The following is a 27,244-nucleotide window of genomic DNA, read 5'->3' as shown; positions in this document are numbered from 1 at the left end:
TAGAATTATTTACTAACTGCCAATTAAAAACTTTTTTAATTTTCTAAATTAGATATGAGAACAAAAGAGAATTAAACATGAGATCCTCTGCATATTCACTACCCACAAATATATAGTTCTTTCTATAAAGCTGATTAATGGAAGATGCTATTGATACCCATGATGGAATCCTTCATTGTACATCAGTTTTCTACCCATGTTTCTACCAAATGCATTTTGCATGGGTGCAGATGGCAAACTTAATAGCTTATATTATTCAACCAATTCTGTTCTGGAGAAGGGAGCCTAAGAAATTCAATTCTAAGCCGCTATTCTAAATAAATAAAATCTTTATTAGTAAACTACAGCTTCATAATTTGCATAACTAATTCTTAATAAACACCAATCAGAAATATCATTTGAAGTAATTATTAAAAGAAAAATCTATATTCAAAACAGGGATATAGCTAGTGAACAAAATTTTTCTGTAACCTTTCATGTGCTTTCAGAAATATTTTTAGGAATCCTACTCAAAAACTGTTATTGTTTCTTTTAGAACCAAGGGTTTGATGAGGTGCTCAATCTAAGACACTCTCTCAAGACTTCTAGGATGCAAAAGAGATCCTTTAGCTCATAGCAGCTCTTGGAAATGCATGCCAAAAGGCTGTTCTGATTTTTTTAGACTTGGAAGCATCAGCTTTTTTCAGCTCCTAGGTTCACAGAGTATCTACTGAAAAGCATTCCTGCTAATACCCTATAAGTATCAAAAACTTAATCTCAATAGTACTCAGTAGTACTTTTATTGTGCTAGCAGCCAGCTTGGCGCTGAGCTTGGCATTAAAAAGACTCATCTTCATAAGTTCAAATCTGGCTTCTGACACTTACTTTGTCCTTGTAAACCTGTCTCACTTCCTATGACACTGAGCAAGTCACTTAACCTTCTTTGAAACCTGTTTTTCACCAGTAAAAAGGGCTGGAGAAGGAAATGGGGAACCACTCCAGTATCTTCACCAAGAAAAACCCAAATAGGATTAAGGGGAGTTGAACAGGACTGAAAAAACAACATTAAAAAGTAGAATTTCTACTTTAATAAATGCATTGGCTTTCAGTGGTGATTGTCATTGTAGTATTGTATAATCAATTATTGAAGATGTCATAGAGAGGATTTCTAGGTTGGATTCCAAAGCTTTTGAGACCTAAATTTCTATGAAATCATCCTCTGTAAAACACATGGAAAATGACCTGCTTTGAGGAGTCTCCCCATTTCTTTTATTCTTCTTTCTTCTTTTGTTTAGACAATAGAAACAACAGGTTTCTCAACTTCACATTTTATGTATATTAAGCTTAATTCATAGTATTATCCTCCCAATATCTTTTAGAATATACTTAGATTACTAGGATGATTAAGTGCAGCTACAATGTTTTTGTTTTTTTTTTAAATAAAATTATCCTTAATATTTCCATGTATTCAATGTGACACCTGCATTTTATATCTTCCTCTGATTTCAGGACAACTATCTTTGCAAATCCAATCCAGGGTTTCCCTTATTGATTGAACTTCTTTTTCTTTTTAAGCAAATAAACATCACTTAGATGTGTTTGCGACTTTCCTTCTGAGAATTGCCATGTATGCTATGTCAGCCGGTAGGATGACCCAGGAGGTAAAAAGGGGCTTGGTCTCTGAGGCAGGAAGTTGTGTGAGATGGCAAGAGGTGTATCCTCTTGCTAGATCTTTTCTTAGGATGCAGCACTAATTCCAAGTGTCTCCCTTCTTTGGATTCCACCTATGTGGTGCTGAGTGGGTTAGGCACTAGGGTAATCCCAGAGGAGAGTAAATATAAATGGCCAGCTTTGAGTGCATAGGCGAAGGAGGCAGAGAGAAGTAGAGAGAGGCAGAGATGTAGAGAGATTCAGAGATGCAGAAAGAGAGATGCAGAGACATACATACACTTGCTCTTGCTTCCTGCTGAGATTATCAATAAAGAAAGGCTGTTTGACACCTTAACATGGCTCGTCATCATGTGTCTCCAGGAAGATTGGTACTTGTGGCCCTGGCAATCAGCAGTTTCAGTGGGAGGTTACAAATGACCCAAACAGGGACCTCATGAGTTCGGTTGGTCCAATCATGGGAAGGGAGATTGGCTTGTCTTCATACAGGGATGGAATTGGCCAATGACCTCATGAATTCAGCTAGTCCAATCATGGGAAGGGAGATGAGATCCTAAGACTGATAAAGCAAGCCAAAAGTAGATGTGACATCACAGGAAGAGGCAGTGGGGAAAGAAGCAGGAGGTAGACAGATTTACAGTCAGAATTAGGATGTATGTTACAGAAGGCAGCAAAAGAAGGGAATCAGAAAGCAAGGATTTGGCATGTTTGATAGTCCCCAGGAAAGAACTTGTGGGCCCCATTAGAGTGGAAGGAAAGAAGCAGTTAACACTTACAGGGTTAAATCTCCATATGTTAAAGAGCTGCTGGCTCTCCTAGCCTCCAGCAGTATATTAACACCAAATAACTGGAAGAGCTAAAGTCTGCCTTACACCTGGGGAGTCTCTGCAATGGATGACTCTGTTTTCATACTTAGCAAAAAAAATTTTGCAAACAGGGCTTAGATGAACCTTTCCCTGATTTTGTGGCTCACCTGCAGGTGGCCGTTGAGAGGTTAGTAGGTAAAGGAGAAGCAGCTGATCTTCTTATCCAGAAATTAACCAACAAGAACACTAATGCCAGTTGCCAGAAAGCCATGTCCTCCTTAGATAAGGACGCAAGTCTTGAGACGATAAAAAGATGTGAGAATGTTGGCTCCAGTGTCTTTCAAACTTTAGCTTGCAAGCTCCTGTGTCGGGGTGCTCTGTTGAACAAGAACCACTGCTTAATGAGACAGTGGTTAGGAGATATCCAAAGGTCTAGGATTAGGCATGCTGGCAATCAGTAATCTCTGAGGGAGAGATTACAAGTAAGGGTTGCCAGATCCCGCAAGGGAAGATTCAACAGCCTCGCTGAGAGATGGAAAGGCAGGACTGCATAATGGGTCAGGGTATAAGTTTGCCCGTGATCATGCAGGCAGAGCTGTGCAAGTTAGAGAGCCAGATGGGTGGATGTGGATAAAGGTTTACAAGATAGAATACTAGATCCTATGAAAACAGGGTTTCAAGTGTCAGAGAACATTCAAAAGGTCCTTTGAAAGGATGAGGAAAGACCTTGTCGAACCTTAGTACTTTGGAGAGGGCTGGGATATTTATGTCTTGTAGGTCTTGATGGGGAAGGCCACTGGATTTCAGAAGGATTCCAGAAATACCCACCATTCGGTCAATCTGAAATTACCTTAGACCTGATCTTGACATTTAGTACTAGATACTGCTGCTGCTGCTGCTGCCTACAAGTCATTCATCTCCCTTTTTCAGTCCAGACCCTATAGGGTAGGGCCAGCTATATACCCCTTGTCAGCTTGAAGTAGTTCCAGAATATGAGTCCTTCATTCCTTTGCCACAGATGAATCTGGTCTGACTGCTTGAGGTGGCCCCTTGTGGAAAACTTGGAGAAATTCTTCTCTAGCTTTGGTACTAACACTTGATCAAACATATTTTCCTTCTCATCTTTGCATCTTTGTACTTTTTCTACTGTAAGTTTACATTTTATATGTAGATATATTTTTATATTTTTAATATCAAAGCTGGTTTTGTGAGTGGTCCCTGCTAAACAGAAAGGGGGATATGTTAGGTTCTTTCCTTCTGAGAATTGCCATGTATGCCATGTCAGCTGGTAGGGTAGACACAGGAGATAAAAAGGAGGTTATGTCTTACAGGTATTTCCTTGAGATGGAAAGAGGTGTGTCCTCTTGCTAGATCTTTTCTTAGGACACAGCACTAACTCCAGGTGTCTCCCTTCTGAGGATCCACCTACACAGTGCTGATTGGGCTAGGCATGGGGTAATCCCAGAGAAGAGTAAATATAAATGGCCAGCTTTGAGTCCATAGACAAAGAAGGATGTGGAGAGAAATAGAGAGAGGTAGAGATGCAGAAAGAGAGACACAAAAACATACATGCACTTATTCTTGCTTCCTGCTAACACCTGCTGAGATTATCAGTAAAAGAGGCTGTTTGACACCTTAACATTGGCTCATTTTCATGTATTTCCAGGGAAGATTGGTATGTATAGCCCTGGCAATCAGTAGCCTCAGTAGGAGGTTGCATAGATGTTTTTCATTTTGTGAATAAGATGATATTTTTACCCAAATACAAATCTACAATTTGCCTCAACAATTTTGAAACCGGCTAGTCACCTAAGTTTAAATATCTGAAAAGCAATATCTATTTTTTTATAGTGAGAGGAGAAATCAAGATTCAAGTCCATAGTTATTTTACTTCCACTTTAGATTAAATTTTACTTGATTTAAACTCTTTTAAAAAATGAAACTCTAACATTAAAAAAAATTAAGGAAGGAGAAAGAAGAGAAACTGGGTGCAGAAGGAAGAGAGAGGGAGAGTAGCATAAATTATTTCACATGAAGTGTGAAAGATCTATTACAATGGAGAGGAAGATGTAAGGGTGGACAATGAGCATTGCTTGAATATTTATTACTCTCATCAGTATTATCTCAAAGGGGAAAAATATACATAATCAATTGAATATAGAAGTTTATTTTATCAAACCAGGAAATGGGAGGGAAGGAGATTAAATAAAGGGAGGAGGGTAAGAATAGAAGGAAGGGCAGATCAAGAGAGGTGATAGACATTAACAAAACACTATTGAGGAGGGAAAGAATGAAAAAAGGAAAGGAGAAATAGAAGGAAAAATGGCATGGAGGGAAATACACAGGCAGTAATCATAACTGTGAATGTGAATGGAATGAACTCTCCCATAAAACAGAAGCAGATAGCAGAACAGAATCCTAAATGTTTATAAGAAATACACTTGAAGTAAAGTCACACACAGACAAAAGAAAGGGGCTAGAGCAGAGTCTATTATGTTTCAGCTGAAGTTTAAAAAAAACAGGGGTAACAATCAAAATTACAAGCAAAAATAAAAATAGGTATAATTAAAGAGGATAAGGAAAAAACTATATCTTGCTGAAACTATATCTGATACTATATCTATGTATGCACCAAGTGGTATAGCATACAAATTCTTAAAGGAGAAATTAAATGAGTTACAGGAAGAAATAGACAACAAAAGTATACTAGTAGGAAACCTCAACTATCTTCTCTCAGAATTTGAAAAATCCAATTTAAAAAATGAACAAGATAGAAACTAAGGAAGTAAACAGATTATTAGACAACAAGAACAAATTTTAAAAAGCAAGGAATAGTCTGACTGTCATATCTACGGGAGGGAGAAAATTCATGACCAAGCAAGGGGTAGAGGTAGAAAACACTGTAAAATGCAAAATAGATAACTTTAAACATATTAAATATATTACATTTTAAAAAACTTTTATACAAACAAAGCCAATGCAACCAAGATTTAAAAAACAAAACAAAACAAAAACAAAAACAAAAACAAAAAAAAACAGAAAGCTAGGGAAAAATCTTTACAGCAAATATCTCTGATAAACACCTTAGTTCTCAAATATATAGAAAACTGAGACAAATTTATTAAACTACAAGCCATTCCCAATTGATAAAAGATAAAAGGATATGAACAGGCAGTTTTCAGATGAAAATTTAAAAAAAAAGTATCTACAGGCATATAAGACTTGGTCATTTTTGTTTAGAGAAAAATTAAAACAGTTCTCAGCTACCACTCACACCTATCAGATTGGCCAATGTGACACTCCCTTTCCTGAAAAAAGAGAGTAATAAATGGTGGAGAGGATGTGAAAAAAGTAGGACACTGATGCATTGTTAGTGGAATTATGAACTGATCCTACTATACTAGATAACAATATGGAACTATGTCCAAAGGGCAACTAACCTGAGCATACCCTTTGATGCAGCAATACCACTACTGCATCTTTATCCCAAAAAGATCATTAAAAAGGAAAGAGGATGTGTATGTGTGTGTGTGTGTGTGTGTGTGTGTATGTGTGTGTGTGTGTGTATTTTTTTAATCAGCTCTTTCTGTGGTGACAAAATATTGGAAACAAGGGATACCCATCAATTTGTGAATGGTTGAACTATGAATGTAATGGAATACTACTATGCAATAAGAAATGATGAGCAGGCAGAATCTTAGAAAAAACTGGAAAGACATATCAACTGATGCAAAGTGAAATGAGTAGAACCAGGAAAACATTGTACACAGCATCAGCAACACTGTGTGATGATCAACTACAACTGACTTACCTCTTTAAAGAAACAAACAAGTTCAAAGGCTCATGAAGAAAAATACTATCCATAATCAAATAAAGAACTGATGGACTTTGAATACAGATTGATTACTTTATTATTTTTTGGAGTTTTTCTTCCTTTTGTACTGTTTTTTCTTTCACAACTGTGATTAATGTGCAAATGTTTTACATGACAGCATGTGGATAAACTATATCAAAATGGCTATCATCTTTGGAAGAAGGAAGGGGTCAGAGAGAGAATAAGTTGAAACTCAAAATCTTGTAAAAAAGAATGCTAAAAATGCTTTTGACATGTAAGTGGGGAAAAACATAAAACACTATTTTTAAAAAGTAAAACTAAGCCTTTGACATATATGTGTTTGGAAGTAAAGTTTCTGATTGTTTTTTGATGGATGTATATAAAGTTTAAAATCATGACTTATCTGTAATCAGGGATAACTATTGCTAAAATACTAACAGCTAGAGAAAATATCGAATTTTGAATATTCTAGAAAAGAAGTTCACAAGGTCCACATTTCACTGGTAACATGAAATTACATTCTTATTTCAATATAATTTATGTCTTTTATAATGGCATATTTTTATTTTTATGAATTTAAAAGTATAATTCTGAGTCTACAGATTTCAATATATTGAGTCACAAAGCTTATAAGTGTCTCAGACCAAATTTGAACTTAGAAAGATGAGTGTTCCTAACTCCAAGCCCAGTATTCCATCCACTGCATCACCTAACTTCCCTTATATGTCCGTGTAAATACTAAGATCTAATACTAATGAATATTAAAGCAACTACTAATATCCAATTATTAGTAAATTAAAACATTAAAGTTTTATGTCTAATTCCTTGATGAAAAATTCTTATTTTGAGATTTAAGTAAGATTCTATATATAACTCAATGTTACAATGAGTATCTGAGTCTGAAATTCTGCTACAAAATAGAAGTCATAAGAGGGAAACATTAACAAAAATCATGAATGGTTCTATAAATAGAAAGGGGGAAGTTATTGACAGCATATCCATAAAATAGACCCTAGTTAGCTAACTAATTTTTTTGGTAACTTACATTTCATTTTTATCCATAACAGTTATAAATATATTTTCAGGAGCAAGGGGGGGCCTGTAAATCATGAGTTTAGAAACCTCACACAGTGGGAATCTTCCCCAATCAACAGAAATTGATTCCTCTTCAACTAATAGTATCAAAGAGCTGTCTGCATTCCAGGAATTTATTTGCCTTGTTTTAAGTCCTATAACCAGTATTATGTCACACTGAACTGGAAGCCAATGCTTTCTAACACAAAAGCTGTATCTCTCTCCCTCACTATTCTACTTCTTTACATGAATAGATGTTTATTAATAAATATGTTCACTTCATAGTCCTGGGTATTTTAGATAGTTGGAGAGGATTGTCATTCAGGTAGTACCAACTGTTGAGGGACAAGTTCTGATTGGATACAAAGCACAAGTTAAATTAATGTATGGTTTGCTTTTTGAAATTCTGCTATATTTTTGTCTGTTTTGTTTTTACTTTTTATTTTTTAAAAAAGGAGTTCCATTTTTTAAGCCAACTTAAGGGGCATGCAATATATAGCAAATTAAAAATGTTGTAACCGATTTAGGAGATGCATAGATTCAGAAATAGTTCATATTTCATAATTTCAGCCACATGATAATTTTTCCCCATAGAAATGCTACTCCCACAATTTCTCTATCAGGAGAATTATTACCATGGAAATTTTTGTTATGTACTGGGAATTTTTATTTTTCTTTTACAAATGCTAGTTCAATTCCATTATCACAATCACTCGTTAAAAAAGAAAAAAAAAAAAAAAAAGGAATGAAAATTCTAAAGATTCTGTGGCTTCTTCATTATCCCAGTAACCAAAGAGAAAATTCCTTTCTTCCTTGAACAAAAATGCAAACATATAAACAGTCATTTAGACACAACTTTGTCTAGTATTTTCTTGACATTTTCTTTCTGCTAATGAGATAGTACTTGTGACTTGAGAAGTCTAAAATCAACTATCATTCTTCTACTATCCAGACTTGATCTCTGAAGTTTTGTTTTGTTTTGTTTTTACCCAACAATTTTTTTGGTTCTACCTACCAATTATTTGTACACAATAGCTAATTCAAAGTTAGTTCATTGCCACCTGCATCCAGGGCTCCCAAAGGAGATAACAGTATGTATATAATGAAAGCCCTTCCAACACAAAACATAAAACAATCAAAGACCTGTTCCTGATGAATTAGGTTGTTTAAAATCTTGTTCTTTTACAGGACATAGAATAATGTCTACAAAATCTGCTGTTTTCAAAAGTCTAAACAAGAAACTAACCAATGAAATGAGTTTAATTGGAGATAAACTTACAGAAGATCAAGTATGTTAGATGCATAATTTCTCAAGCAAATTAAGATTAACCCTTTAAGTAGGAAGATTCTTGCCAAATAAAATTGCTAGGAGCTTTGTATGCTGACCAGAAAAAAAAAAGTACAGAGTAAACTAAGCAACTAAAATCCATGTGAAAACATTGTTCCAAATCATAGAGAGTTATTACTTCTGCCCCTACACAGATTCTCACATTTTGTACAGAATGCCTTAGACAACATGAGAGGCTGGTTACTGTGGCCTTCACTATGTCCTTGATGACACTGAACATGGCATCACTGGTTTCCAGAATTGCCTGATTTACTCCCAGGTAATAGCTAAACTGGAATATTTCCCAGTGGCCAAGACCATCATCCCCATTTTTATAGTCAGAGAACCTGAAGCAGTAAGCTTTTGAAGAACTAACCTTATATCAAAATCAAGTTTATGTTCCAGAAGATGGGCACTGAATCCAAAATGAAGTATTTTCCACTGTTTCCTGGCACCCCAAAGATCTATATAGGCACTCAGTTTTAAATATCTTGGACATGGAAAGTGAGAAAGTTACACATAACTCATCCGAGCGATATGTTTTCTTCAATCTAGTCTTTAATGTGTCACTTTTCTAAATAGATTTTACATAGCAGCATGGAGGGAAACATATCATCTACCTTTTCTGGAGATCCTATGATATCTAAGCTTGACTTCTTTTGGAATTCCTGAGTCAAAGTGGCAATAGCTAATCATAATCAGTCTGTCTCTCTCTGAATATATGGATAAATAGATATAGATATACATATATACACACTTTATATATGCATGTATATGCATACACACATATATAATATAAAACACTGACATAAAAAAGAAACAAAGAATTTTATCTCTGCTACTTATAGGCATACACATACATATGTGTATATACACATATCCATACATGTGTCAGTCTATGTGTATATTTACATACACATAAGCAGATACATACAGACCTATGAGCAAAGAGAGAAAAGATGAGAGAAAGAGGAGGAAGAGAATGGAGGATAGCACTAGGAGCCACTAGATTAATGTGCTAAAATCTAGAGTTAGAAAGATATAAATTCAAACCCATCTTCAGATACTATCTATAAATTTGGGTAAGTCAGTTAAGCTCTATTTGCCTCAGTTTTTTCATTTGTAAAATATAGATAATAATAATACCTATTCCCCAATGTTGTTGTGAGAATTAAATAAGATAATCATTGTAAATTGTTTAGCACAGTGCGGCACCTGGCACACAGTAGTTACTATAAATGTTAGCATGTGTGTATGTATGTATATGTATATGCATATACCTATATACATGTGTCTATATGTACATATATAAAAATAGTCATGTAATATACATACACACTAATGATATTTATTCATTGAATGATTGGGCAATTATCACTGGTACAGTGAATATAAGTTAAGAGTTTTAATTATTTGAAGGTGGAAGATACCTTGAAGATTATTATTCCTGATCAATTTACTTTATCGATAAAGGAAAAGAGCCCTACAGAACAGAGATTACTTGGACAATGTCATCTAGCTAATAAATAACAGAACACAGATTCAAACTACGATTCTGTATCTCTGGTTCTTTTTGTCACACTAAAGTATTATGGAGAAAGTAGGGAAGAAGTGCTTTATTTATCCTATTGGCCAGATTAATAAATACAACAAAACATTCAACAAAGCAAAATAGCAAATAACATAATAAAATATGCATAATAGGTTCATAACTGGGGCATATTCAACATAATTAGGCAAAATTAGTTTCAGTATCATCATTGACCAGGGACCCAGAAAATATTGATTTTTTTTTTTTCAGTTTCCTTGAGTATATCATAGTGTCATGAAATCTGAGAGTTGGAAGATATTTCAGAGACTACATAGTATAACCAAAATGTATTATCTGCCAAAATAAATTACAGAAAAGTAGCTTCTAAGTCAAGGGAAGCCCCTTGATAGAGATACTCATATGCCCTCTTCAAGGTATCACATTTTTCTGCAAACTCAACTATTTCTTTTAGTAATAGAGTTTGAGTTCAGATGATCAATAACATGGGCAGAACTCACTAATGAGAAAAGCCACAGGAAGGCTATTTTTTTTCAATGCTCAGTAATGGTAAACAACAGCCTCTCTTAAGTGTCTGGAGTCTTCTTTGGAATCCCTGCTATCTATTTTTTCTTTAATCAACTCTACTGAAGTGTGGGCAATTAGAATTCTATTTAAGAAAACATTTATGTTTGCTGACTGAACCTGCCAAGGTCTATTTTCTCTGAGGCTTTCCCTGGGTTTATTGGCCAGTTGAGAATGAAGAACTGTCCTCAATGTACTTTTTCTATTAAGTGGGCAAAACAATATGGCCATAAACTAAATACTTCAGAGTTGAGCATGGTTCCCTGCACAAATTAAGTCCTCAAATATTTATGTGCTGGAAGATTTATTTGATTTTTTTCCTTTAGGGTCCAGAACTATGATTCCATCAACATAGAGAGCTTTCAAACAGTAAGTTCTTCAGTTAATGGAGAATTATCATCTCTGCAACTGAGAGTCTTTAAAAGATGCCTGGAGCAACTGAGTGGTTGAGTGATTTGCCCAGTTTCAATAAGTCAGAAACATTTAGAGATGGGATTTAAACTTAGGTCTTTACTGTCCTAAGGCTAGCTCTTTAACCACTACACCATACTACCTCTTTTGAGTAAAAAATGATCATAAACATTCAGTTACATACAGGGCATTCCAAAGGCCTTAATAATATAGTTCGGGTTTTAAACTCTCATAGTACTTGAACTTTTACAAATTTCTCTCACACATATATATGTATCCCCCTTCCACAAACACACACACACACACACACACACACACACACACACACACACACACACACATGCATGCATACACAAACCTTACGAGACAAGTAGTACTGTTTAGTCATTTTAGTTGTATCCAACTGTTTTGTGACCCAATTTGGGATTTCCTTGGAAAAGACACTAGAGTTTGATTTTTCTTTCTTTAGTTCATTTTACAGATGAGAAAACTAAGGCAAAATGGTTAAATAATTTGTCTAGAGTCACATAGCTAGTATCTGAGGTCAGATTTTAACTCAGGAAAATGAGCCTTATTGACTTCAGACCCAGCTCTCCATCTATTGTGCCATGTAGCTGCCAGGGAAAAGTAGTATACAAGTAGAAATTTGCAAAAGTTCAAGTACTTTGACATATACTTGTCCTCAATTCATAGATGAGGAAATGTTAAATGAGTATCCCAAAGTCACAAGCCTAGTCTGCATCAAAATCTGAACCTATTCTCCTGATTTCAAGTGTAGTCTTTCAACCATTTAAGACAAACTTAGAAAAATTACATGAAAAACATCGCATAAGGAAAAATAGACGAAATCAGTTTCCAAATACACGGGTAACATCAAGTGCCAAATAACCAAAATTATCAATCATAAATGTATGGAGAAGTGATTTAATATTTTAAAACAAAAGGATCATATAGAATAAGAGACTTTGGCCTAATTTAGTAAGCCATCTTTTTGCCCTGGAAACATAGTTATTCTCATTCCACTGCTATTTATTCTCATTCATTAATTCCTTAAACAAGAAATTTCCCATAGTTACAGATGTTGATAATTCTAAAATACCTCAAATCCAAAGGCTTTTTTTTTGTTGTTGTTGTAATGGCAATGGATGCCAAAATGCATTGATTCCTTTCTCTGAATTAGAAAAAAATTCAAACATATAACAGTTCTTTTGCTACATGATAAGTGAGTCAGCTCCCCAAAGCAATTAGTAACTTTTAAATAAGAGCAATTTAAGAAGAATTTGGTAACACCTTAATTATTTTGTCTGGTAGAAAACCACTAGAGACTATAATCCCTGTCACATGGGCACACTGACACCTGGGGATACAATTTTGAAGAACCAGGGCTAATTTTAGATTCAAATCTTTTCAATATTTTAATGTGTGTCTTATAGTTAACACCTCACATAATACTTTGAAAATATTAGCACTATAGTGAATTTATAGTGAATTTTAGTTAGTGGCACCTAACTTTTAATATGTGACAAAAAAAGAATCTTTCTAAAATTACAATCATAGATCTAGAGCCAGGAGAGATGTCTGAGGATATCTAGACTATGCCAATTGATCAATAAACATTTATTAAATGTCTATTATGTGCCAGGCATGTTAAAGATAAGAAAACTATAGTTGAGATGTACATGAGGTCATAGGTCACCAGTTGAGAGAGGTTTCAGAGACCAGCTTGTCCAACCTTCTCATTTTGTAAATGAAAACGTGGAGAACCTAGATTTGACCAAGCTGCAGAAACAAGAAGCAAATCCAAATCCTTTAACTCAAGAGGCAATACTCAGCCTCCTTTCATTTATTAAGGTACCAGAAATGCTCTCTAAATTCTGTAGAAATTTTGATCACTTTGAACAAGCTTATCCAGGTCCACAGGGAAACAGCTCCATATTCCAATTATAGAAACACAGAATGGTTCTATTAATCTGGTTTATGGTCCATCTAGTTTAGAAGGAAAACTTGTATATGGGGTATAAACCAAAAGCTAAACATTTTCTTTTTATTTTCTTCTTTTAACTTTAATATAACTTCTTTTAACTTAACTTTTAACTTTAAAAACTTTAAAAACTTAAATTTAACTTAAATATAACAAATGCAGTCAATGGGAGATACATTCAATTTTTAATTGAATGAATGAATGAATGAAAGATTACCTTTTGCTGGGTTGACTTTTATCCCTGATCTGTAAAGCATCTCTTCATTCTGCCAGTCTCCATTCCTTATGGCAGTCTTGAGTCCATAAAAAACAATTAGTGCACCTGTGGCATAAAAAATCAAATTCTTGAGAAAGCGCTTTTGGGCTTTGACATAAAGAGCTCTGGCACCTACTGCAATTAAGAGGCAAAAGCCCATACTCGGAATATACAGCACACGTTCTGCAATTACAAAACCAACATAGAAAAACAGATTTGTGGCAGGGACAAAGGGAACTATTAACAAAGACAGTGACAGAACAACAATATTCTCTGTGGAAGGAAGCAGTGGTCGCCCAGGGATATGATTTTTGATGCCATTCTCTGCTTTTTCTGTAAAACTGGGCTTAGGCTCAGAGTCCTGGTGCTCTGCATCTGGGTGGCAGCTATGCCCATTTGCATTCTGCTTGCCATTGGAGATGGCTTTCCCATTGCACTCTCTGTTGGTGCTTGGACTCCTCAGGCTGAAGTAAGCCAGAAGAAAGAGTCCAGTATAAAAGGCCACAGTGTGGAGGTTTCTCCAATCACAAATGGTTTTTATCAGTGGTACTGCATCCATGGACCAATCAAAGCTGAGAGTATCTGGACATAATAACAGCCACAGATTCTTGGTTGGTAAGTAAAGGAAGGTCAGAGTGCGAGCCATGATGCTGTCTGAATCAGCTGCAGGGTTGTCTGAGTTGGAGAAGCTTGGTGGCTTGTTCCCCATCCAGTACAAGCGGGCTCCAAGAAGTGAAGTTCCCCAAAAAGTTAGCAAACCAACACTGAAGAAAAGAGGCACATTCTTTCTCTGAAAGAAAAAGAAACAGAGAAAAATATTAATGGAAGGCAAGTGATTCTATTTCTTATATTCAGTGACAAAGTAGAATTGCCCTTTGTAACACAATTAAAAACATACCATTACGTTCCAAATCTATTACTTCATTTCCATCTGTTTAGAAAGCTACTAAAGATCCCCAGTTCACTAAAAGTATTCTATCAGGGTCTTTTTCTGGTCTTGATTTTTCTTTTTTGTTTCTTTTAATTTGGCTTTCTGATAACAGTGAAATATTCATGCTTAAAAGATTAGGTCTAACAACACAGATAGGTTTGCTTAATCAGCAGGAAGGCCTCCTCTGAGAAGCCTATCTCCTTTTGTTTCCAATTGCTATAATACTTTGCTCCATGTTGTTATTCATAATAGGCAACTCAAAGGTTTTAAAGACTTTCCAGGTTCTCTAATGATAGCTTTAATAACAACCTCTAGTCTTTGCATGACAAACTTTTGAGGCAGATGATGCTTTATTTGAATTTTGCTAAATGAAATGGTTTCTCCAAGAAAAAAAAGGGGAAAAAAATCTATAGAAAGCCAAAGGGTACTCTTGTTCTTAATTCATTTGTTCATTCAAACATTTATAATTTTGCAAATATTTACTTAGCACAAGGAGACATCAAACACTTCCCCTTTCCTTCATTTCTCTGTCCTTCACTAGTCCCTAGGAAAGTTATAGAACAAACTGTTCTGGGACTGAGCTACCATTATTAGTAAGTATCTAAGTATATTGTCATTTAGTCAATCCCCAAGCCCTAGACAGATCACTGAACTATGCATAAATGTTCCACACAGTTGTCTCTCTTGTCTATCTTGCCATTCATTATTATAGAACACTTAACCCCACTTTCCAGTTTACTTTTTATCTTTTGTTCTAGTCATAATGATCAAATTAATATTATCACTGTTCCTATAGAAAGGGTGTCCTATCATAAAGCTATTATCTATCATTTATAACCTATTTATAATCTATCTTTCTAGAAATAGGTACAAGGCTCTTGTTTTAAATATGAGAAAACAGAATCTAAGATATGTTCATAGTAACTCAAGTTTAGAATTGGGAGAAACCCCTTTATTTTATAGATGAGAAAACTAAAGCCCTAAAAGGCCAAATAACTTCCCAATGTCATAGGGGACTGTGGCAGGATTTGAACCCATGCCTTGATTTTGGTCAGTATTCTTTCCACTACACAACACTGCTTCCTATCCACAACCTCAAAACCAATCTCTGTGACACTATCACATTTGTATCTCCAGAGCGTAATACAGTATCAGAGGCATATTGAACAATAAATTTCTGCCCCCCCCCCCATTCTTTCACGTAGGTGAAACATTGTACCAAGTGTTGAAAGATTGAAGTGTTTTAAGTATTTTAAGTATCCTGTCTCTCAAGGTGTTTATATTAAGACAATGTTTGAGTGTGTATACACATCTGAATACACACACACACACACACACACACACACACACACACACTCATCTGTTTGTACACATGTTGTTTTGTTGTTCAATCATTTCAATTGTGTCCAACTCTTTGGGATGAGATTTGGGATTTTCTTGGCAAGACACTACAAGACAGCATTTCCTTCACCAGCCCATTTTATAGTTGAGGAAACTGAGGCAAACGAGGAATTGCCTAAGATCACAAATCTAGTAAATGTCCAAGGCTGCATTTGAAATTGGGAAGATAAGTCTTCCTGAGTCCAGACCCAACACTCTTAACCACTGTGCTGACAAACTGTGCCATTATATAAACATGTACATATATACATGTTTATATATATATATATATAAACATGTACATATATACATGTTTATATATATATATATATATATATAAACATGTACATATATACATGTTTATATATATATATATATATATATATATATATATATATATATATATATATATATATATACATATGTACTTTGGGAGCCCAAAGAAGAGAGAAATCATAGGAATTGTCCTTTACCTGATTATTAACTGTTGTGATTATTAACCATGTGTCCCATACAGTGTTTCCTTTGACTATCTTGCCACCATGGTATCACTTAGCATTTAATCTCCCCTCCACCACCACCCCTTTTGCTTCTTGTTCAGGTTATAATGATCAAATTAATACTACCACTGTTCCTGTAGAGAGGGTATCAGTTAATTACTCTATCTAACTATCTACTACCTATATATAACTATTATCTATTACCTATCTGTCATCTATCATTCTAGAGCTAGATTAACTTTAGAGATGACTATAAGGCTCTTGTTTTAAACATGACAAAACGGAATCCAAGATATGTTCATAGTAATATTGTGATTGTGAATTCCTCCTGCTCAGATTCTTAGCATAATTTGACAAAATACAACACCCATTCCTGTTAGAAACACCAGAAAGTATAGGAATAAATGGAGTTTTCCTTAAAACATGTAGCATCTACCTAAAATCACCAGCAAACATTATATGTAATGGGGATAAACTAGAAACATTCCCAATAAGATCAAGGGTGAAACAAGATTGCCCACTATCACCACTATCATTCAAAATTGTACTAGAAATGTTAGTTTTAGCAATAAGAGAAGAAAAAGAAATTGAAGAAATTAAAGTAAGTAATGAGAAAACTAAGTCCTTAGCATAGTTTTCATATCATTCTAAAGCAGACCTTCAGGGAACAAGTAATCAGGTAGCAAAATCAGTCTTTTAGAATCATAAAATTTTGAACTAAGAGATCTTAAAAGTCATTTAGTTCATGGTCCTCATTAACTTACGGGTTAGAAATCTGAAACTTAAAAAAGTCAAATGTCTTATCCAAAATCACATAAGTAATAGGTGACAAAGCCAGGATTCAAGCTAGGTAGTCTGATTCCAAATCAAGTGCCTGTTTTTGTTTATTCTGCTCCCTCCAACACTCTATACAAAAGTGCATCTCTTTACTGAACTAGGTAATTAAAAGAGTGGTTGATGTGCAACTATAGTTACAGATTAAATAAACTGAGAATGTCAAATTGTAAGTTTAAAAATAAAACTGAAATAAATAATACTTTGGCTGACTAGGCTTCTTCCTTTTAAGGAAATAAAAATGCTTTCATACACATTTCTCCTCATGTGATCTAACCTAAAGTGTAACATGTTATAAACTTCCCTTCTGGACAATAAGCTGCTAGTAATAAAGCAAAAATTACATTCCCCATTCCCTTTTTAAGGCACTTTTCACACTGTTGATTCATCCTGAGTTTAGAGTTTATTAAATCTCTAAGATCTTTATATGAATTGGTATCTGGCTAGAGCTGTTTGTTTTTTTTTTTTTTTTTTTTTTTTACCTAATTTAGGATTTTACATTTATCCTATTAAACCATATCTTCTTAGATTTTCACCTGTCAAGATATATTGTATCCTAAGTTTGTCATCCTGTATCCCAAATCTCTCTCACTTCTATTTCCTCCATAAATTTGACATTTGTCCGATCTATAGTTCATCTACACAATTACACACATACATTTACACAAATTAAAAGGATAAATCCCTAAAGCCACACTAGTAAGTAATATAATCTATTAATTAACATTTTTTCAGTTCAGTCATTCAATTAGGTTGGAATCTACCAAATTACACTAATAGCTCCATTTCTTCACAGGTACATCATGAGACTATGTAATTTCCAGTTGAAACGCCATAATACTGTCAGTTAAGGAGAAACTGGTGAGATATCAAAATGGAAACTTCCAGGAATCAATATACAACCTGAGAATAGAGCTCTGATAAGAGGTTATAAATTGGGATAAGTTAGCAAAGAGCAGATTGCAAAGAACTGAGTATTGGTGAATACTTAGAGATAGGGCAAGGGGAATTTGCTAATGGAGTCAAGTATTTCAGGAATAAGTAGCTGAAATTATAGAAGGAAAAACTGAATCAATATAGGATCACAAAGTCAAGAGAGAAAAGTTTCAGGAGAGATAGGATAAGGATTTTTTTTTTAAAGAAAAACTCTAAATTTGGTAATATTTCAGAAACACTAGTTGGGATCAAAGCCCCAAAGATGGGGAAAATGAATTGAGTGGAAAGAAATGAGATAAAATTTGTAAAGCACTTAGCACAGTGCCTGACATGTAGTAGGCACTTAATAAATGCTTCTTTCAATTTCTTTTCCCTAGCAGATGTAGATCACATGTTTTAGAAGTCTGAAAATAAATGGATGGGAAAAAAAATAAAGTAGGTAGAAGTGTTAAGTGTAGACATGAATCTCTGTCTGTGTCTATCTCTCTCTCTCTCTCTCTCTCTGTCTCTGCCTATCTCTCACAAATTTATATACTACTGTTGAAAAATAATTATCAGAAAGCTTTTCATCAACTGAATTTCAGTTGATATCATCATTTCTTAAACAGATGCTTTAAAAATGTCTATTGAATTCACCTGAATGGCATTGGGTTTTTTGTTTGTTTTTTGGCTATTACATTTAGGCAGAAAGGGAACAAGCAATTTTTAAGTACCCACTATGTATCAGGCTGTACAAAGAACTTTACAAATATTATTTTATTTGATTCACAACTCTAGTAGGTAAGTGCTATTATGATCTGCATTTTACTGTTGAGTAAACTGGGGCAGAGATTAACTAACCTGCCTAGGTTTACATAATTAGTATCTAAAGTAGAATTTGAACCTAAGTATTCCTTACTCCAGGACTATTGCTCTATTCACTGCACAAAGGCCAAGGTCTCCCACTGCATCCAGGGCCATCTCTGGTCATCCTGATCTCTATCTGGCCACTGGACCCAGATGGTTCTGGGAAGGAAGGTGAGGTAAGTGACCTTGCACAGCCCTTTCTCACTTAAATCTAATTCACTTGGATGCCATGGCATCATTTCCCTGATGTCTTGTTTTCTTCTAGAACAAAGGAGAAATACAGCACTACTTATCTCACTTAATATAATTAAATTTTCATATTACATAATCAATGTATTTTGCTAAGTAGATGTGACCTTCATTCCCTGTAGAGAATCAGTTACAAATTAACATCATGTAATTATTTATTACACAAATATTGATTAAGAGACTTCTACATGAGGAGGTTAGAAATGCATTTATACTCCCACACATCTCTCACCATTTTAATGACACAGAACTATCACTACTCAAATCCTTCCATATTTCCCATACCACGACTTCAGAAAGCTTTCAGCTCAGGCCACTACATGGTGCCTTGCTCTCCCCTTGTCTTCAGGTCTAATTCTAAATTTCAAAGAACTTGCACAAAATCCAATACTATAATCTGTAGCAAACATAAAAGGATGCAAAGACAAAGTGGTCAGTTTGCATTATCAACAAGCAGATCTCCAGGTTAGTTACAGATATTTGATAGTCCCGACTAATCAGACCTTTCTCTAAACTATATAGAGATTCTGAGTGTTGCTCAATGGATAGGCTAGAGAGAAAGATTCTCAAGAAGAAAGGGAAAAGATGACTCTTAGAAATGTACCAGTTTTGGAGCAATAGATCATAGAATATACCAATCTTGAAAATCATGAAAAGACCAAATAATGGTATGTGCAGGAGTTTTTTTTCCTTACAAGGCATCCTGAATTATGGTTACTTCTCCCTAGATGCTCCTCTTCTTTCCTCCGGGACTATTGTGACCAGTCTATACTATCTGTAAATATACATGTAAAGGAAGAACTAAAGAATATTAGGAAAGTCACTCAGATAATATCAGAGATCCTAGCATCATATTCCTCTATCATTCCTCCTGAATCCTTCCTGTGAAGACATGAATTTCTGCAAGTAGAGAATAAGAAACACAAACTGAGAAGTTCTAGATCCTCTCTCTGTATGTGTCTCTCTGTCCCTCTGTCTCTGTTTCTCTGTGTGTAGCTCTGTCTGTTTTTCTCTCTGTGTATCTCTTTGTCTCTGTCTCTCTTGTCTCTGTCTCAGTGTATGTGTGTGTGTGTGTGTGTGTGTGTGTGTGTGTGTAGTGTGTGCACACACATGTGTGTGTATCCTTCCTCTTTTTCTTTCAACTCTGAACAGTTTCAGAGTGGGAGAAAGGTGCATACACTCTTCTTATGATTGCTGGCAGAAGCAGCTATCTTCCTGCTTTTACAATTTATCTTCCCTACCTTTTGAGAGTTGTTATACAAATTGAAATGTCTTATCAAGTTGGAGACGTTCTGACACATGAGGACACTTTATATCTGAGGTATGAGAAGCAAAGAAAAAAGGATAATGGAAAGGGAATGGAAGAATGTGAAATAAACATATTTGCATGGTTTTTCCCAAAAGTGATGGCTAAATATTTCTAGGACATATAGATATTTATTTTACTTTATTTTTTGCTTGCAAAGCAAAATGCCTGCAGTTGGTTGATTTTTTTTCCTTGTCTTCTTTTAAATGTTTTCATTTTAAATGAATAAAGTGTTTTTGAAAAGTCCAAGAAGCCCCAAGAAAATTATTCAGCCTTTCCAACTTTGATTCAGTAGGAGAATATGAATTTCTCACAATTTATATTCATAACCCCATATGTCTTTCTTTAATGTGTAGCATATAATATATTAACACATCTCGTTTGAAAGATCACATAAATAAATTATGAGCAGACGTTTATAAATGTCTAGCTCAAAGAATAATTCAAGACAAGCAAAGAAAAACAGTGAAAATGCCAGAGAAAATAAAGTAACAATAAAAGGGATTCTGGATATACTAACAAAGTATAGAAATAAAGATAACAGAAAGTAGAAAGTGAAGAGAAAGGCTACCTTGGAACTACAGTGGAGATGTGGGCAATCAAGATGTACAGTTCTGAGTGTGAAATGGGTCCTTTGAAGTTTGGGGAAAGTAACTTTATACAAAATTACTACAATCAAACAGTCTTATAGAAAAAAAATGCTCTTGACTCTACTCCTTACTTCTGAGAAACTGGCATAATATTGCATGAAATTCTAACTAAGTTTTCTCTAAAATAGTGATGCAATATTCTGTCAACCTTCTCATTCTCATATGGTGAGAATTAAATGAAGTGACTTGATACAGGTAGCTCCCATGGTGGATGAAGTGCTGGGCTGAGAGGAAAATCTTAGCTCAGAGAACTCACTGGCTGTGTGACCATGAGTAAATTACTGGATCTCTCTGTTCTTCCCTATCTTTTTCTGTAAAAATGAAAGGAATATATATATATATATATATATATATATATATATATATATATATATATACATATATATACATATATATATATATATATACATATATATATATATATATATGTATGTATGTATAGGCTGCTAAAATTCTTTCTAGCTCTAAATTGATGTTCCTATGATTCCCTGAGATGAATAACTTTCCCAGGCTATTCTATGTAGCTAAATAGTGAAGTGAATAGCGCTAGATTTGAGATCAGAAAAACCTAAGTTCTAATTCCTTATTAGCTATGAGGTCCTCTCAGGTTCAATTTTCTTATCTTTAAAATGGGGATGATAATAATAGAGTTTACTTCACAAGTGTTTCTGAGAGCAAATAAGGTAACTAACATACAAAGCACAGGGAAAACTTCAAAGCACCAAAAAAAGCTAATTGCTATTATTATTATTGTTGTTGTCATTATTAGTATCCTCCTAATCAAAGAAAAACTATAGATCTTAGATCCTTTGAAATTATACCCACTCCAAACTTTAATTTTTATAGATCTCCCCCATCAACAAAAATAACTAAAAGGAAATAAAACCATAGGGGAAAACTTTCATAATTTGATTTGGGAAACAAATTGCAATAACTATGTCACTTCTATTATATAAAGAAAAAACTACCCATTTGGAGGAGATAAATGGAAGTGCAATACTGAATAAAGAAGATTAATACCGGGAAATAATTCTGTTGTGTACAAGCAGCAAAATTCAATTTTTATACTTTGGATTAGGGCCAAGGTAATCTGCTGTAAAAAGGATTTTTTATAAAACAAAAAACTGGAAATTTATGCTTTAGGAAAAAAAAAAAAGACCTACAAGAAATAGGAAGAAATAGGAGGATATTTAAGTTCTACTAGAAAACAGATTTAGTCCTGAGAAGTGGGGGGGAAATGGATATAACAGACCAAAGGGGCAAGGAATCCCCAAAGGAGGAGGCCAGGGTGAGCAAGTTTCTTTGCTGTCTATCACATCAGAGGCAGCCAAGGGAAGTAATCTTAAATGTGCAAAAGTTTCAAAAGGAAAACTGAACTAATGCACAGCAAAAGAGTATGTGTTCAAACCACATCTTCACTAAGGGGAAGTGCCTGAGACATCGTAAGCCATTGCCAATGTTGGGCACTGAACAGGCTCATAGTAATAGCTATAGTCCCTATTATTTTTTAGAATTAGTATTTCTCTCAAAACTGCACTCTGTTTTAAAAAGAAAAAGAAAAAATATTTTTTCTGTATCTGAATATCCCTGATTCCTATTTTCTTCAATCTATTCCTGATCTAATTTTATATTATGGAATAAAGATAGGGACTGTGCCCATGATTTCACTATTATAAAGCACTCCCAGGGGATGAAGTCTCCTTTTTCAATGCAGGTCAGCTACTTTTCTACAGTGTAGAGTCTTGAGGTGCGTACAGCACCAAAAAGCTTTGCTTGGGGTCTCAGGGCCAGCATATGTCTGAGACAAGACGTCAGCTTTCTTCTTTCTGACTCAAAGGCCAGCTGTCTATTCCCTGTTCCATGCTGCTTCCCTCTCTATCAAATATTAAATCTTCATTCCCCTAACTCACTCCAAGTTCCTTGTGAATGGGATGTTGTCTTTTTTAAAAATTTTGTTTCCCCAACACTTAGAACAGTAGCTTGAAAATAATAAAACATTTAAATTTGTTGATTTTAATTGAAATCTATTCCTTTGAAATAAATTGAATAGTTCTAGCTACAATGAATTTAAAAAATAGTCATAAATGATATATGTAACGTATTGGTCAACCTACCATTTGGGGGGGATGGGGGGAAGGAGGGGAAAAATTGGAACAAAAAGCTTGTCAATTGTCAGTGCTGTAAAATTACCCATGCATATATATCTTGTAAATAAAAAAGCTATAATAAATTTTTTTTAAAAAATTAATAAAAATTTTAAAAAAGATAAATGTAAGTCATAATTTCAAGTTTTGACAGGTATGTGTGTATATCTGTATGGGGAGGGAGGGGAGAGAGACAGCAAGAGAGAGTCAGAGAGACACACAGAGAGAGACAGAGAGACAGACAGACAGACAGACACAGAAACACTGAGAAAATGAGCACACAGCTAGATGGTGCAATGACTTGGAAACAAATAGTCATCTATTTATGTTCACATACAGCTTCAGTCACTTGCTAGCTATGGGACTTTCAGCAAATCTTTTAACCCATTTTGCCTCGTTTCTTCATCTGTAAAAATGAACTGTGTCAAACTACCTCAGAAGAAAACTCCCAAATCTGGTCATAAAGATTTGGATATGACTAAACAACTGAACAACAAAAAGTATGTGTGTGTGTGTGTGTGTGTGTGTGTGTGTGTGTGTGTGTGTGTGTACGTGTGCTTTCTAAAAGAGAAAACAAAAAGTAAATATTATAATTTTTAATAAAATTGGAGTTATTAACTGCCTTAATACTTAAAAGCTGTGTAACTCTGAGCAAGTCACTTGAACTCGTTTTGCCTGAATTTTCTCAATTATAAAATAGAATACTTACAGTAACTTTCCCTATAGGATAGTTGTGAGAATAGAATAAGATAATATTTGTAAAGGGCTTAACACACTGCCTGTCACATAATAAGTGATTAATAAATGCTTATTCCCTACCTTTCCCTCTCCTTATGAATAAGTGATATTTCTTAGAGCTAGTTCAGAAGTAAAAACATCACTCATAATATTTATTTGTTTAGCATTTGAATAAATCAAATTATTCAAATGTAAAGTTTTATTGTTCAGACATTTTTCAGTCCTGTCCAAATCTTTTTAATTCCATTTGGGGTTTTGTTGGCAAACATATTGGAGTCATTTGTCATTTCCTTCAGATGAAGAAACTGAGGCAAGCAGAGTTAAGTGATTTGCCTGGTATCATATATTTATTAAGCCAAATTTGACTGACAATACATTAATATTCTATGTATTTCTAAAAAACACAAAAACAAACAAAAAAAAAAACTTCTTCAATAACATTGCTTCCTGTTTTCAAATACAAAATAGGCTCTGTGGATGAATGATGTAGAGACCTTGACTCTACTCTCCTTCACCCTGCATAGCCACTAGGTTATCAAACCAGATGGCCCCTTCTGCTCATTCCCTTCCATCCACACTCAGGCTGCTATCACCTCTCACCTGGAATATTTTAAGACATACTGCTTGACCTCCCTGCCACAAGGCCCTACATATTCTTTCCTATCCTTCACACAGCTATAATGGGCTTTTTCACTACATAAAAACTATTATTAACACCATCAACATTATTGTCATCATCACTATCATTGTTATTATGCGTGTTCCTTCTTCACAGAGGGCATACACCAAGGGAATTCCTCTCTATAGAGGGCAATAGTCTCCTGTCATCTGCATCCCAACATCTCTTAAACCAATCTCTATGTCAATATACAATATTCAAAGTTTACAAAAAAATATGTAAGCTAATTTTAAAGACTGTATTTAGATATTTTCTTAGAGTACATTTTTTTTTTGTTAGAAAAATAAGAGGGGAAGCTAAATGATGCAGTGGATAGAGCACCAGCCCTGAAGTCAGGTGGACCTAAGTTCAAATCTGGTCTCGGACACTTAACACTTCCTAGCTATGTGACTCTGAGTAGTCACTTAACCCCAACTGCTTCAGAAAAAAAGGAAAGAAAAGAAAAGAAAAGAAAAAAGAAAAATAGAGATGTAATATAATGTAGCCAGATTTGTGAGAATATGAAAAAGCTCTCAGAGAAGACTTTATGGAAAATAGTCTAAAAGAAATGTTTATTCATTTTGTTTGTACATATTTGCTAATGAAACCTATTGCTTATAAATTTCAATATAATTTTTAAAATGTTTACTATGAGCATTAGCCTTGAATTCAGGAGGACCTGATTTCAAATCTAGCCTCAGACACTTAATCAGACACTTAATGCTTTCTAGCTTCACAAGTCATTTAACCCCAATTGCCTCAGCAAAAAAATAATAATAATAAAAGAAAAGAAAAGAATGTTTACTATGTTCTAAGTAAGCATTATGCTAAGTATTGGGAATACAAATTAGAAAAAAGAGAGAATTCCTACCTCAAGCAAGGAGCTTACAGTCTAATGGAGGATGACAACATACAAAAGAAGCTGAAAAGGTGCAGATAGTGCTTGATGGGGTTGGGGAATGGGGAAAAGCAATTATATATGACCTACTACATGTTTGCTTTTTGCGAAACAGCAAAAAAAATTTTTTTCTTCCATTTTGGCTCTATCAAGTTGGGTGCCATAAATGGAAAAACAAACAAACAAACAAACAAAAAAAAAACAACAAACAAAAAAAAAAAACAGGATCATGGCAATACATGAAATTTTAATTCTGGACGTACAAACTCCATCCATCTATATTATATGTTAGTGGCCTTCAGAAATTTACACTACCAAATTATTTTCATTTGGCAAAGACACATAAAGTACATGGATACTAATTCAGCCCTTAAATCAGTGAGGAGAGGACTAGGAGGGATCAGGAAGGTCTTATATAGATAGTGGTGCTTGAGTTGAGTTTGAAACAGGCCGCGTATTCTTGGCATTTTTAGAAGTGACATTGAAAAGAAAATGCATTCCTCTACAAAGTCTTAGTGATTCATAATGGAATGCCTTAAATGAGTAACGCCAAGTGGATAGCTTAGATGTGTCATGGTGTTAATGGCAACAGCAGAAGATAAGCTTGGGGAAAAAAATAGACTGAACCAAGATGGCTTTAAGTACCAGACAAAAGAGTTTATATTTGGTCCCATAGATAATAGAGAGCTTCTGGAGTTTATTGAGTTAGGGATCTGATGTGATCAGACTTTGCAAATATTAATTCATTTTTTCTTCATAACAATCCTTAGGTTGGAGCTTATATACTTTATTATTCCCATTTTACAGATGAAACAACTGAAGCTTGATTAAGTGACTTGTCTAAGATCATTCAGCTAGTAAGAGTCTGAGATGGGATTCAAATAGGTCTTTCAGATTAGTCTGATATTCCCTCTTCTATATCACCTAGCTGCCTTTATAACAATAATAACAAAATCAAAGTCAAATAACAACATGAGGCATTAATGTATTTGATATAAGATCTCAGCTTAGAAAGGTCAAGGTCTCCCTTTGCATCTAGGGTTATCTCTAGTTATCCTGATCTATATATGGCCACTGAATCCAGATGGCTTTGGAGGGAAAAGTGGGACATGTAACTCTGCATAGCCCTCCCTCGCTTAAATCCAATTCACTTGTATGTCATGGCATTACCTCCGTAATATAATGTTCTTCTTCAAGAATTAAGAACAAACATTGACATTGAAAACTTTGCTGAATTCTAGTCTTTAATTCTAAAGGAACACATTTGAGACTATGATCCAATGTATTCATCTAAAATGAATAATATAGACTTATATTGGCAATGGTTTTTTTTTCCCGAAACAGCAAAAAAAATTTTTTTTCTTCCATTTTGGCTATATCAAGTTGGGTGCCATAAATAGGAAAAAAAAAACAGGATCATGGCAATATATGAAATTTTAATTCTGGACGTACAAACTCCATCCATCTATATTATGTGTTAGTGGCCCTCAGAAATTTACACTACCAAATTATTTTCATTTGGCAAAGACACATAAAGTACATGGATACTAATTCAGAAACAAGTTTATGCTAACTCTTAGCATTCACTGACCTTCATGTTTCTCTAAACTCTTCTGTATTACCTTGCCTAACACAAGCTTTATAAGTTCCTACCACTAAAATTTTTAAACTCCCATATAATTATACTGAAGAAAACAGCCTGGTAAACTGCTCCATAGCATCAA

The 27,244-nt window shown here is 34.5% G+C and overlaps 1 protein-coding gene across 3 annotated transcripts in view; it reads right to left on the bottom strand.

Moving 5' to 3' along the window:
* TMTC2 (transmembrane O-mannosyltransferase targeting cadherins 2) overlaps window positions 1-27,244 on the bottom strand; it is a 526,397-nt gene that overhangs the window by 241,221 nt on the left and 257,932 nt on the right. For all 3 annotated transcript variants that reach the window (XM_074270881.1, XM_074270880.1, XM_074270882.1), the window contains one exon: window positions 13,412-14,240. In XM_074270881.1, coding sequence (XP_074126982.1) covers window positions 13,412-14,240 — 829 coding nt within the window. The remainder of the gene's footprint in view (window positions 1-13,411; window positions 14,241-27,244) is intronic.

The sequence above is a fragment of the Sminthopsis crassicaudata genome, chromosome 5, assembly GCF_048593235.1.
Source record: "Sminthopsis crassicaudata isolate SCR6 chromosome 5, ASM4859323v1, whole genome shotgun sequence".
NCBI classification, from domain to species: Eukaryota; Metazoa; Chordata; class Mammalia; order Dasyuromorphia; family Dasyuridae; genus Sminthopsis; species Sminthopsis crassicaudata.
Note: the sequence above shows the minus strand (reverse complement) of the source record. Positions and strands in the feature narration are given on the sequence as shown.